The sequence below is a fragment of the Pungitius pungitius genome, chromosome 6, assembly GCF_949316345.1.
Source record: "Pungitius pungitius chromosome 6, fPunPun2.1, whole genome shotgun sequence".
Taxonomy (NCBI): domain Eukaryota; kingdom Metazoa; phylum Chordata; class Actinopteri; order Perciformes; family Gasterosteidae; genus Pungitius; species Pungitius pungitius.
The window spans coordinates 9,163,037-9,176,754 of NC_084905.1; the positions used below are offsets into that span (position 1 = coordinate 9,163,037).

The window sequence follows — 13,718 nt, forward strand, 5'->3', positions numbered from 1 at the left end:
CCATAGAATAGCTGCTATGTCCCCAGACTGATAAAAGGTAAACTTAGCTCCTCCCCTCCCTCTCCATATGTATATTTATGATCTATTAATGCACATTACTGCCTTAAATGTACTTTTCATCTCTGCCACTTTTAATCCTACTATTACTACTTTCTGAGTATTTCCACCACTTATATATCACATGCTCCCTTTTTCCCAGTGAAGGTTTTTTTGGGGGGAGTTTTCCTTTTCATATGCGAGGGTCTAAGGCCGGAGGATGTCATACTGAGACAAATCTGTGAGATTATACAGCCATACAAATGAATTGAATTGAACTAGTGTGTCATACTCACTAAGGTACTTCGATGTCCAAAACATTGGGCCTCTAAATAAGGGTTATCCTTTTTGGGGTAGCATATTGAAGGTTATGTTTGTATAGTGTTATGTTAAAAAATCCTTAGGCTGGCACAAAAAATTCAGGATTTATTGAGTTGTAATAAAGTTGTTTTAATAAAAAATACAGAGGTTTCTTGAGCTTTCGCAGTCCACAGGCCACTAATCTGACTTTGCCATTGAAGAACCACGAACAAAGAACCACATTGGGCTATATACATTACAACAGTATTCACCTGTGGTTTCTGGTTTACTAACAGGGACGGAGCTGGCTCTCGGTTGGTTAAAAGTTGGTGCGTACCTAGCGCCACGGATGGTCCTCCTCTGTCTAGAACTTCCTACATTCATTTTGAGTACATATCACTTCTAAACTTTAGGCTAAATGTTGTTTACGTATATGCTATCTGATAAACAATGTTAAAGTTTTTCAAAGTGTCTTTTGATTTTTTTGAGCAGTGTATTTTTGTCAATCACATTCAATATGTTTTAAATATACACTTTACAGTGGTTTACGTTTGCAGGAATTCATTTTTCAAAATAAATGGGAAGAACTGCAATTAAAAGATACATGCATCATACATTCATTAGGATCTCAGGATTTTTGGATAAATAGTCATTAAGGCATTGACATTTGTAAATCAGGAAGAAAATGCCAGGATGTTGGTGAGTAATTGCTCTCAAGAAGACATTTCACTGGCAGTAGAAGGTGAGGACATTTTCCTGGTTGCCTCTGACCAACAGGACTGGAGGTCTCAGATCACGTGACAAGTAGTCAAGCCACGCCAGGTAGAGAGTGTTGGGACACACTCCTTTCATCCCCACCGGCATGGTGCTGTCAGCAGACATAAGACAAAAGGTTTAATGATGTCCACAGTTTCTGGTTTGACTTTTAACATCCAAGTGGTTGCATTTGGTCTGAGTATGATGACAGGCTTTAAAGGTGACATCCAAGAATCCAGAGCCATTCCCTGAGAGTGGAATGGTGCAGTAAGGTCACAACGTGTCGCCTTTTAAACAAGAAGCGCTCGTGGAAGCTAACCAAAAGAAGGACGACACTCACATTACAATCAGAGCGGCTTCTCTGGAATAATCCTTCAAGACCTCATTAAGACGGATTTGACGGAGGGACTGAATCACACAGGGAAAAATAGCTTATTAGTTAAGGAAGAAAAAAGGTTATCAAGGGTAGACTCAAATTCAACATTCACTGAATCAAACTACTTGTGATTCCATGTGTGTGTCAGACCTTGGCTCGATTCCTCTCCAAATCCTGCTCAGTGATCCTCCATGAGTCCTCCTGCTGGCTCGCAGTCCCAGAATCACAGTCCTGTTTGGGGTTTGTATGCAGCCTGAAGCGATCCAGCGTTTTCTCAAACTGATGAACACTAGAGCATTCAAAGTCAAACAGGGGTCAGGGAGAAGTTATAAAGTCAATTCATTATGGATGAAAAGACAAAGTGTGATTGTTTTGTTTTTCAGTATATCTGGATAGGTAATAAATCACACACCTCTCAGGCTGGGGGCTCTGGTAGATGTCAGGAAGCACTTCAACGTCATGGAAACCAAGACGGAACTTCTTGATTAGTGCGATCACTCTGGAAACAGATGTAAATATAAATTAGGTTTGACATTCTTTGCGGATTCACGTCCTCGTAAACCGCAGCGAGATTCTCTTAATCGTGGCTGACATTTTGACCTGTCTGAGCAGGGTAAGCTGCTGCCTGTGGAAGCAGGTGACAGTTTGATCACATGTCAACTTGTTCAACAGGTATTTGTCACCACCATGTGGCCACAAAATGACCTCTCACAGGTTTAAATGAACGGTATCTCTTTATGCAATTCGGAGTTCCCTTCTATTTTGTTTTAATTAATGCAATCTATTCTGCTGAAGAAACAAGACGAGCCACATAAGTAATCTGAGTGCTTACTCCTGTTTCTGCTCTTCCTTCGTGTCTGCATCTCCTCCCACAAAGATGCGGACCTTACATCGGGCCCATCGCTTCCTCCGGGTCAGCAGGTAGGGCAGCAGCAAGGTGAGACCTGGTGAACCAATCACACACACACACACACCTATGACAACCTGCTGAACAAGAGAGAAGGAGGCGATACGCGGATGGAGGCATGATCCCACCTCCGTCATCAGACAGCCAGTACACGTCGATGGTTTTCTTTCCTTGTTTTTTCTGGAACACCGAACTACGCTGAGGGTCCGCTTCAATGGGGACAAAAGCTGCACAAGAATTAAAACAAAGTTATTTTTCACATTTTGATGACATACATTCATTGAATTTGAAAGATGTGTAACGTACAATAAATAGTGTTCAATCACGTAAAACTATATATCTTTGTTTTTGTTGCCATAGAAAAAGCTGCACTCTTCTGCTTCCTCAATCAGTTTCTGGTAGCAAATGAGTTTCCTCAGTGGGGATTAAACAAAGCTTTTTAATTCCAACTTCAATTCCAAAACAAAAGCTGTCCGACGTCTATCTGAGTTTGTCTGTTTTCTGCTTGCTGATAAGAAGAAGGCCCGAGGACAGAGGACAGGAGGAATGACTGATTGGATGTTTCCACTTTTATTGAGATTTTATATTAGTTTCAAATTAAAATTTTGCTGTTGTTTATATATTTAGTAATACTTTAATATGAAATCAATTCTAAACTCTTTTTAAAAGCAAATGGACTAAATGGACTGTACTTTTCAAGGCGTCTGACCACTCAAAACCCACAAGTCACTATTCAGATCAATTGTCAAATCTAACATCCACAGTGACACCTGACCATCATGACTTCACTTTGACTAACCATCCCTTCACACCCATTTTGTTTTTTTCCTTCAGTTTTGTTCCCAGGGAAACATCAGCGATCAAACCTCTGATTGAAGGACCACCGAGCCACAGTATTTGATACGTCCATGCGTATACGTACATGTATTTGTTGTTTGAAAGTGGGAAGGGGAAGAAATGGTGTGAATGGCCTCTGGTCCTCCAACAAAACCTGGATTAACTGAAATTAAAAAAAAGGAATTGGCTTTGTATGTTCATTTTTTTCAGTAATTCAATGATGATGGAGGAATGTGAACTCCATGCACTTGGTTAACATCAGGCACGCAGCAGCAGCGAGTTCATTGTGGTGCTGAGATGAGGCTCTCACCGTGTGATTGAGATGATTGCGAGACATCCAGTCCCTCCTTCATTCTCAGTAGGCACACGCCGTACCGCAGGTCGAAAGCATCACTGAAATACAGGGACAGCTATATCAAATAATATCAGTGCTTATGAAATGATTCCATAGTTCTCACACACACAAACACACACACACACACACACACTCCTCCGGTACTCACTGCAGTATTGCTATGTAGTCGTGTGCAGCCTGAGGTGTATCACTACTGAAGTTCATCTTGAAACCCATCAGTAGAACATTTGGCTTAATACGACCTAAACCTGCCCCCTGGTGGACAGTTAATCACAGGACAAGAAGAAGAAGAAGAAGAAGAAGAAGAAGAAGAGATAAGTCTTGCACTCAACTCCCTCAGACAACAACAACGCTTAGTGGAAGTGTTTTAGACGTGAGGGGAACCACAGAGGTAGATCCAGCAGATTATTAACTGTTTTTATTTACACCTGTAATTAACTCCAAGGTATAGATTCAGCTGATTCAGCTCATATTGTTTTTAATTTTTTACTTTGTCTTAGGATGTGTGACAACACTGCATTTTGTTGCACAACCCTGTGCAAAAGCAACAAACACACCTTGTAACCTTGTAATTCTGACCTGTAGCAGCATGTTAGCTCCTGTTCGTAGCTCTGCAGCCACCACACCTCTGTAGAACGAGCTGACCTTCCGTTTGTTCAACCAAGTCACATGACTTTCGCTGCTCGCCTCTTGCACCACCGATGGGGGGGGACCAGCCTGAAGAGCACAGGGTCAAGTCATCAACTGATAAAACGCTGGGAGTTTTTGACTTAATAAGAGCTAAACTTCACAGGTTGTGTGTTTACCTGTGCGTGTGCGCTTGGACTCGCAGTGACCACATTACCACAAATCATGAGACTAAGGTCCTTTGTCAAACAGCTGATGAGATCCACCAGTGCTGGCCGGCTGCTGGGGGGGCCCGTTAGCACCAAACACTGGGGTCTGAAAGGTGCATGTGAAGTTTAGTGCACAGCAAATGGTTGATTAAAGACATTACATTGTTCCCTCGACCCCTTTGTTGTTTTTACTGGTTTTACAGAATCAATGCTATGCTAAGCTGTTTGTTGTTTCCTGTTTCACTATTGTTAAGTGATTACAGAAATGAGTACAACCTTCTTATCTATCTTCCCACAGCAAAGTAATTAAGTGTCTTTCCAAGAAGAGAGGAGACTACAATCTGCCCCTCCTGTAGGGAAGTATCCTCAGAAAAAAAGTCCAAGGTATTGAAATTCACAGTTTCATTTGTCAGACAGTGCAGTAAGTCACCATGTCGGGCACAAGCTATTTCCTTCAGCACCAAATATTGAGCTATCATACTGACTTATGTCATCACGACCACATGTCAGCCCCGGCCCAAAGCCAAAGAAACACTGCGACATTCCTACTGACCTGTAGTTCTTGACATGGTCCTCCACATGGTTGAGCACTGCACACTGGCTCAGAGCCCTGTTGTAGGAGCTCGCCTGCACTGAGGAGCCCCAGTTGACCTCTGAGCAGCAGCGATGACATTGGGTTAGTGGCTCACATCACACTGTTTCTGGTTTGTAGAAATGTGGGCTTTGGGTTTGAGTTTACCAGGCTTCTTGTAGAGTGTGTATCCCAAAAGCAAGAAGACAACGCCAAAGGCAATGAGGGCTGCCCACCAAGTCAGCAAGAACATAAGGACCACACAAATCACAGCGCACAGCAAGGACAGCCACTTGTTGTAGAACCTGAAGGACGGACGCCAACCTGGAGACACACACACACGCACGTACTAATGTTCCTTCCAAATAACAAAGTCTACACACTCATTACACTTCTGCAGAAAAGCTTGTTGTTGTCAAAACAGCTTCAATAAGCAAAGTGAAAAGAATGGGTTGATGGTAAACCAGGTGGTGAAATGGTCTTTGCATGCATTCCTGTTTTTAGGAACCAATTTGCATCTTTCTGTTAAAGTGTAAAATAATAAGCCGAACACATGTGCTCTTTTTTTTGGATCTTGCCAGCATCCACTTAATTTATCCAACGCCTCCATACAATAGTGTTGTGTTTGCACAAACCTATATGTGTCACGGTTTGGTCTCTCTTCCTGTTTTAGTTTGAAGTTTCATGTTCCTTGTGGTCTTGGGTTAACTTCACTTCCTGCCTTGTCCTGTGATTGCCTGAGTGTTTCCACCTGTGTCCAATCACCTGCACCTCCCTTGTGTATTTAAGCCCCGTGTGCCTGTTGTCCCTTGTCGCGTCATTGTCTAAATGTCACTCGTCGTTGGTGCACAGTCTCTGGTGAGTTTTTGTTTTGAATAAAGAGCACGTCAGAAGAACCTGCATTTGAGTCCTGCTTCCGCCTGCACCAGCACGTGATCCGTGACAATATGGAACTATGGAATCACGCTTATTAAATAAGTCAAAGGCAGCACCATAGAGGATGTGAGGAGTGTGAATTGCAGCGTTATATATGTCTGGGGTGCTGAGGCGCCTGCACCCACCCGCCCAGAGGGCCTCTGTGTACGCTAATCAGGCCATGAGATTCTTACCTGGAGAATTGGTGATGGAGGCGTGGAAGCAGCTGAAGTTGATGAGAGTGTAAGAGCAGAGGAAGAAGTTGGAGATGATGGGAGCGATGGTGTTCAACTCGGCTGGTGGAGGTAAATGATGCGAGTGAAGAAAATGCACACAGTTATTACCCAAAGTGGTTCAATGTTAGGGCTGTCAACATAAACATATTAATCTATGCAAATAATGTGGCCGAGATTAATGCATGAAACTATTTTAACATGGTTAACGTTAGGGTTGTCACAATACAAAAATGATGACGTCGATACTATACCTGCCAAAATATTACGATACTTGATACTTTCGATACAATACCACAAATAAGATACTGGAACATTTATCTGTGATAGTAATAAATAAAACATCTGTAAGGTTCCCTTTTTACCGGTTTGTTCCCACTCAGCTTTATAAACTCTTAACAAATGTCACTCATATTAGCCCACAGCAAGATATTAATGAAAACGACATGGTAAAATCATAGCATGGGACAGTGTTGCTGGTATTAAGTGCTCTCGCATCGGTTTCTTTGAACACTACATGCAGATCAGCATCACAGATGCGCCATTTACCGTCGGCGTGGTTGGAGATAAACCAGCGCGGATTGTTTTTTAACGTGAGACATCCTCTTTTACCCGGACACCGACAAAATGCGTAAAATAATAAATACTTCGTACCCGGAGTATTTCCAGATCTCACTTCTGGCATCTTTTCATTCAACAAGCCGAGGACTGTCGACAACAGCTCCCTTGAGATGACGTTGTGAGTGACGGGTGCCTAAAAATATTCAATATCGTTCCGTTTTCAACGCGAGGTTACCGCGTACCTTTCTAGTACCGGTACACCGTGCAACATAAGTTAACGTACGTTTGTTTACTTCCAGTTCACGGTTTAAGTAAACCGGAAGTTGACCACAAGTTTTTTGCATTAATTAGACCTGGAGGACGTTTCCAATAAGTGTATTGGCTACGATCGGTCCTGGGATCAAAGGCTTACCGATGAGAATGAAGCAGGCGGCGATGACGTACGTTAGCAGGTAGCCTCTGAGCGGTTCTTCATTCTTTCCGTAACCTTTCCCAAAGATTCCGATGAAAGGGTACAGTTTGTCCTTGCACAGACACTACCAGAAAATCACATTTCTTGGTCAGAGCGTTACATAACATACTCCACCTGTTGTATGTGTGTGTTTACTTTTCATTCACACACTGCTAGCTACCATCCAGGGTGAGCCCTTCCCAGCAGGTCTATCTAACCATTCACAAGCACCGACACACAGAATTTAGGAACACTTTGGGATAAGTGTCTCGCTTAAGGACTTCAACGTGGACTACTGAAGCCTGGGATGAACCAGTGAGTCCCAGTCCCCGTCAAAACAAAGTGTGTGTGTGTGTGTACCTCAAAGACTTTGGGAGCAGACACCAGGCAGGCTAAAGCAGAAGAGAGTGTCGCTCCAAATATACCAGCAGTGATGAGAGGGGCGAAAGCTGACACCAGGCCGATGGACTGTAAACAAGGATCCACGGTTTACTTCCAGTGATCTACGGTTACTTACCATCACACAGCGGGACTCCATGACATTTATGTTTGCTTGTTGCTGTCACTGTTATAACTTCTTGCTATTTCTTGCAGGGAAAGAAAAGAATTCTAAGAGACGTTGTGAGCTGGTTCTTGGCAGACTTGTGATTTTGAAATGTTAAGATGTTAGAAAACAAAGTGGGTGATTATACATAACCAATATGTAACCATATGCTTACACTGGAGTAGAGCAGAAAGAGGCCACATGTGGGCCTGGTGCTCACCTGATAGTAATTACTGAGGCCATACGGGCAGGTTTTATTGGCGATACACTCAGTGAAGTCCCATCCATGTTGGCAGGCTAAACCCACACAATCCTCACTCAATGTGGTTGGTAGCAGCGTGTCGTTTAACAGGCCGGACGCATCCCGCACCACACAGGATCCTGGGAGGAGATAAACACACATGCATGAACAAACATTCTCACACAAGATCACCTCAAATCCCCAAAACAATGAAAATTAAAAGTAAATGCCAAAAGCAGATCATTCTTGTACATTGTCTGTGATTATTAGTGCTGGTTGATGCACAACAATTTGTAAACACATTATATTTAATATAATATTCTTTTATATATTTAAGATTTATGATATTTAATATAGTAGTTATTTAAAAGACAACTGCAGACTTCTCTTTCCTTTCTGTATTAACCATAACCCCCGGTGCGTGATGGACTGTTACTACGTAGAGTCATGCACAAGTAAACCATTGTTCATCTGTTGCTCTTTAACAGTTTCAGAGTTCATTATAGGCCTGGTTTGTATTTTTATACCGATGCTTTTTATAGGAGACTGAAAATTGTTTCATTGACCATTTTTATAACTTGGCTCCTGCAATCACTTGTTGATTGAAGAAAACACTCTTTACAGGTCTGGGATTTAGGAAGAAGACAACATCTTCATCTTTATTAATCTTTAGTTGCTTTAGAAAGAGGAAGGCTTAAAGATCTACATCTGAGTAAATATTTTTTAGCCAAATCCAATTGTTCTTTGAGTTGTTTATTTGGAGTGCTTCAACAAAGGCAAGTAAGTATACAGCATAGATATGAGATACAGGTTTACAATTACATCCCTTCCTCTGCAGTGGAATAGGTTAGTTTATGACATTTTGATGGTTTTGGAGAATGATGCAATAAGCAGGCGAATGAAAGCCTTTGTGCATGGACAGAACTCGTGGTGCCATATCCAAAGCCTTAGAGCGGTCTACGCAGCCTCTACTGAGAGTGAGAGAAATGGAGAAAGATACTTCCGGTGCCTTGTTCTTTCATCTTTTGGGCATTTCTTGCTTTGCAGAATCTTTTTTGAGGTTACCAGCTCAGCTTTACCCACAGAGGAATCAGCACTTAAGTAACTTAAGACGCTTTTAGTCGGTTAACAAGAAACATGCCCTGAGTTGTTAACTAGATGTGATTGTAAGATGTTCTTGTGTGCATGCTGCAGAATGTGTCTGTTATTTCACAATCATTCAGATTCTAAACCACCTGAGCTTATGATCAGAAGACATTAGTTCAAAGAAAAAGGTGTACAATGAAATCATCATTGCTGCAAAACCACATCCACACAGTGATTCAAAGTGCAGCCCCTACTTGGTAAAGTCTAACATGCTGTTGGGACATACAGTACCAATGGTTGCAGAGATGATGAGGTAAGAAATGGTGGTCCAGAATATTGCCATAAGTGTTCCTCTGGGGATGGCCACTGCTGGATTCTGGGAAGGACAGAACAAAAGATACCAAGATATAGCTTTTTAACAGATCTCAAACCAGTCTGGGTGTTGTTCATGCTCCTCTTAAAGCTTTGGTTCCTGCATGTGGGTTTTAAGTTACCTTTAACCTCAATCACTCTTCTGTTTGCTTAGCTCCACTCAGTCTTTTCGCTAACCTCCACATCAACCAATTTGTAATTGCCAGGTTTAAAAAAAAGTCACTCTCGATGCATCTTTATAATACAAAATGTAGAATTAGAATATGTTGCTCTAAGCTTGTAAAATGTGGACCTGTATCCATCCAATACTTCTAGATAATCAAATGTACTGGAAAAGGTTGGGTGGAACATTTAAATGTTTATGTTTGTGCAGAAGCAGGAAGACGAGTAACATACCCTCAGATCTCCTGAGATGTTAGCTCCTGCCAGAATGCCGGTGGCAGAGGGGAAGAAAATAGAGAACATGCCAAAGAAACTGCCCTCCGGTCCCCTCCAGCCGGGTACAAAATTGGTGGCAAATATATCAGCTGTTGAAGGTGAAATAGTTTAAAGAAGAGCTCTGGAAGGAGAGACTCTAAGATATTCTTGATATGTGTATGAACCGCCACACACATATTAAATAGCTCTACATTAAAAGAGGAAACGTTGCACTGGCCTGCAGGAATGTGATACTCTGAGCAAGGACAAACAGTCACCTTTGTAGCTGAAGAAACCCTTGGCTTGTTTCTCTGGGGAAGCAGGAATGATCGTTCCAACAATATAACTGGCAAATGACAGTATGATGAGAAAGAAGAACACAATCTGTGCCTGTGGAGGGCAGAATAATCAGTGAACTTATAGATGCAGACATACATTCACATTAAAGACTTCAATAATGTGTATATATAATGGATGCCCAATAGAAATCATCTAGGATGAAGATGCTAGGTACCAAGCATGCTTCAAATAAACCTAATGAACATACTGATGTGCTTGTTGCTCCCAGTCCTCATTCTGACTTAATAAATAAATAATTGATTCTTTCCCTTCGGCAGCGATAAAACAATCGAAGGAGTCTTTTTTGGTATATTATAAAATTCCAACAATTTGTTGTTAAAAAGAAAGGTAGTTAAGAGTGTCTTGTATATTTGGTCGAGCTAACCTTTGACTCCCATGACATGCCAGCCAGTGAGATACCAAGTAGACAAGTGACCGTAATGATGCCAATGATGCGGATGTCATTGATTCGGTCCACCATGACAGCTCCGTGTTCCTGAGAAATAAAAAGTTGTTTCTCAAAGAATTTCAGGTGTGTTTTAAGATAAAGAAAACTCTGACAGTATATATGCAGTATATATATATATATATATATATATTAGGGCCGGGACTCGATTAAAAATATTAATCTAATTATTAGAGGCTTTGTAATTAATTAATCGAAATTAATCGCATATATTATACATACAAATATATAACCTGAGAACAGTGAGAAGTCATTTTTTTCACATGGATTTTTATTTTTATTCAACCAATTCCAGTGTAGCAATAGCATATTTAGAAATATAGTACTTTCAGAAATTCAGGTAGCCTATAGGTAAGTAGACCTTCTGTAAACTATGTTTTTTTAAGTAGACCAATACTTTCAAGTACATTCAGAACATTGGTTATTTTTTCAGACGTGGTCTTAGTTACCCTGGTCCTTAAACCAGTCATCTGGTGCAGTGTGGGTTGGGTGTGGGTCCTTGTACCCGGAGTGGGGCTAACGTCAACGCTAGCTGCTAATTGTTTTGCGTTGAGGTGATACTTGAGGCTCGATGTGAATTCCTTGTTGCACAGCTTGCACACAACCACGCTCTTATCGACCCTTCCATCCGTGTGTTTATTACAATAAGATTTCCCATTCACGGGGCCACCCGACGCGGTCTCGTCAGCTTCTTCGTTCATGTTCACTGTGGTTTGTTGTTGTCTGAAGTCATGAACGCTAGTTGGTGCTCCAGTATAATCGGTCCCCCCAAAACTCATCCAGTGAGAAACGTTCCGCGGTGCAAAAAAAAGTGTAAAAATGCGTAGAAAATGTGTAATGCGTTATTTTTATGTGTAATTAATTAATCTCAATTCATATTGTCATTAATTAATCGCAATTAACGCGCTAAAGTCCCGGCCCCAATATATATATATATATATATATATATATATATATATATAGTGTACAATGATTGTAAAAATGTCTTCACTGATACTAACGCACATCCTACTTACATACATTAGGTCTGTAACCGTCTCAGCAAAGCCCACAGTGTGCATGGCCACAGCTACGGCATTGGCAAAAGCAAAGATCAGACCGATGGACCCACCCAGCTCTGGGCCGAGGCTCCGACTGATCAGAAAGTAAGTCCCACCTGAAGACACAAAGTCGGCGTGTTAGTTGCCCCGTGTAGTGGAAAACCGGTTCCTTGTGTAAAGAATCCCTGGCATTTCAATATTTCTAATTGATGATGTAGGTAGTTGTTTCACACATGAATCACAGAGGGTACAAACCTTTTTTGACCTTGCCATTGGTAGCGATGGCGGAGGTTGAGAGACCAGTGATCCCAGTTATACAGGAGGATAGCAGGATGATCACCCAGGTCAGGCCTGAAAGACCACAATGAGGCAGACTGACTCTCACAGGACGAAGTATCAGAGAATCTTTTGGAGAAATATGCATCAACAATTGAACAAGCACATCAACTTCAAGGTGTTGTTTGACTTACCTATACCGGCTTGAGCAGTGATCCAAGGCAACCTCAAGTACAAGATCACCCCCCAGATATTCAACATGCAACGGATCTACACTGAGACAGAAAGACTTTACCCAACACACCAGATCTGGGCTGCTCAAAAAAGCAATTCTTAAAAAACTCTACATTTTGCTTTAAATAAATGCTAATAGAAGGTAAACGCTGAAGGGTGATTGCAGGAGTAAAAAAATACATTTTTGACATAATTTTGATATGTATTTTTAAACGCTTTAGGGGACCAATCAACAGGTCAGATTTTTTGCACAGAAATGCATGAAAAATCAACCACAACCAGACAAAAAATGTGCCGTTTTGAAAAGAGAAGATTCTAAACTAGTCGTTCAGAGGGAGGGGGGGCTCTATTCCGGGACATAGCACTGTCAATGGCGCAATTTATTGCTTCTGTTAGAGTGTAACCGTGCTTACCATGACTCCATGTATCCAGCCAAAGCGAGTAGGTTCAGGAGGTGGCTCCTTCTGCTCCCCCTCGTCCTCCTCTGAGCTGTCTTCTCCTGTGATCTGTTCAGTGTTTGTCTCCTCATAAATGGGAGGGCTGGAGTCCTAGTAATGCCAAATACATTTTTTTTGTTATAGTCCAAAATCACCATTTCAAAATGTAAATATTTATTTTTAGACAGTTAATTATATATAAGAAGATCAAATATCCTTTTGAATTCACCACAATTCTGCATTGACATTTTGCAACACAAGATAAATTAGTTGGACAGATGGAGTTGTATATTTTAAAGGTTATTTGGGGGACTTTTTCCTTGCCTTTATCATAGGGCGTCTGGGAGAATTACAGGAAAGTTGAGACAAAGGGATGACATGTAGGCTGTGGGTCGGAATCGAACCCAAGATCTCAACCTCCATCCTCTGAGCTACAGTTCTTCATGGAGTTTGAGGTAAATTGTTTGTGGCTATTATCAAAGTATATCAAGAATTAAAATTGTCAGTACAGAAATGCGAAAACCTAAAAATGCAAAAATAACCCTAATGTTATTATTTATGCAAGTTGCATTTGTGTGAGAAGGGCGAGGCAGAGAAAGACAGAGACTCCTCACCTTAGGGTCGTTATGCAGCTGAAACAGAGATGGCCTGAAGCGCTTCTGTCGGCCAAACACTTCGGTCTTTCCGTAGAAGTCATAGTGTGGCGGGGGGTCCAGAGTCTCATAAGCAGATAGAGCATCAGATCCAAGAGATGCTACCCTGCTCCCATAACCACTGCAGTTGTCGTAGGCAGGCCCATCAAACCCCCCGTGCGCTACCTTGGCATTGCCTGCAGACAGAGGAGGTCTGGGTTTGAATCCATCCAGCTGAACAGCGTTCCTCGCGTCTGGTGACTCCATTCAGAATGGCAGATTTGGGTTTTCGGTATTTAATTGGATCCCAATCACAAAGACAGCTCAGATAGTGAGATTGGTGTCAAATCTTCTCTTCAGCCGTTGTGGTGATGCCAGTGCCATTCAAGCTGTATGAAGGAGGCTTTGTTGCTTGCGGTGGCTTTATACGGTGTTCGACCTTTACCAAGAAGGAAGGGCCTGGGGCTATGTCAGAACAATGGTTCACTGAACAGCCAAAC

General features: G+C 41.8%; 1 protein-coding gene across 1 annotated transcript; it reads right to left on the bottom strand.

Moving 5' to 3' along the window:
* Positions 1-479: 479 nt before the first annotated feature.
* Positions 480-13,485, bottom strand: slc12a3 (solute carrier family 12 member 3). Its single transcript, XM_037451369.2, has 26 exons — positions 13,201-13,485; positions 12,563-12,697; positions 12,110-12,185; positions 11,895-11,990; positions 11,616-11,755; positions 10,519-10,629; positions 10,073-10,184; positions 9,774-9,904; positions 9,297-9,381; positions 7,899-8,059; positions 7,495-7,602; positions 7,096-7,219; positions 6,084-6,185; positions 5,143-5,298; positions 4,957-5,056; positions 4,398-4,509; positions 4,147-4,284; positions 3,716-3,822; positions 3,523-3,605; positions 3,298-3,375; positions 2,504-2,602; positions 2,301-2,412; positions 1,881-1,967; positions 1,619-1,757; positions 1,433-1,500; positions 480-1,204 (listed from the first exon to the last, which is right to left on the bottom strand). Exons 1-26 carry the CDS (start codon positions 13,483-13,485, stop codon positions 1,063-1,065), a joined length of 3,087 nt encoding a protein of 1,028 aa, XP_037307266.2. The 3' UTR covers positions 480-1,062.
* Positions 13,486-13,718: the final 233 nt, after the last annotated feature.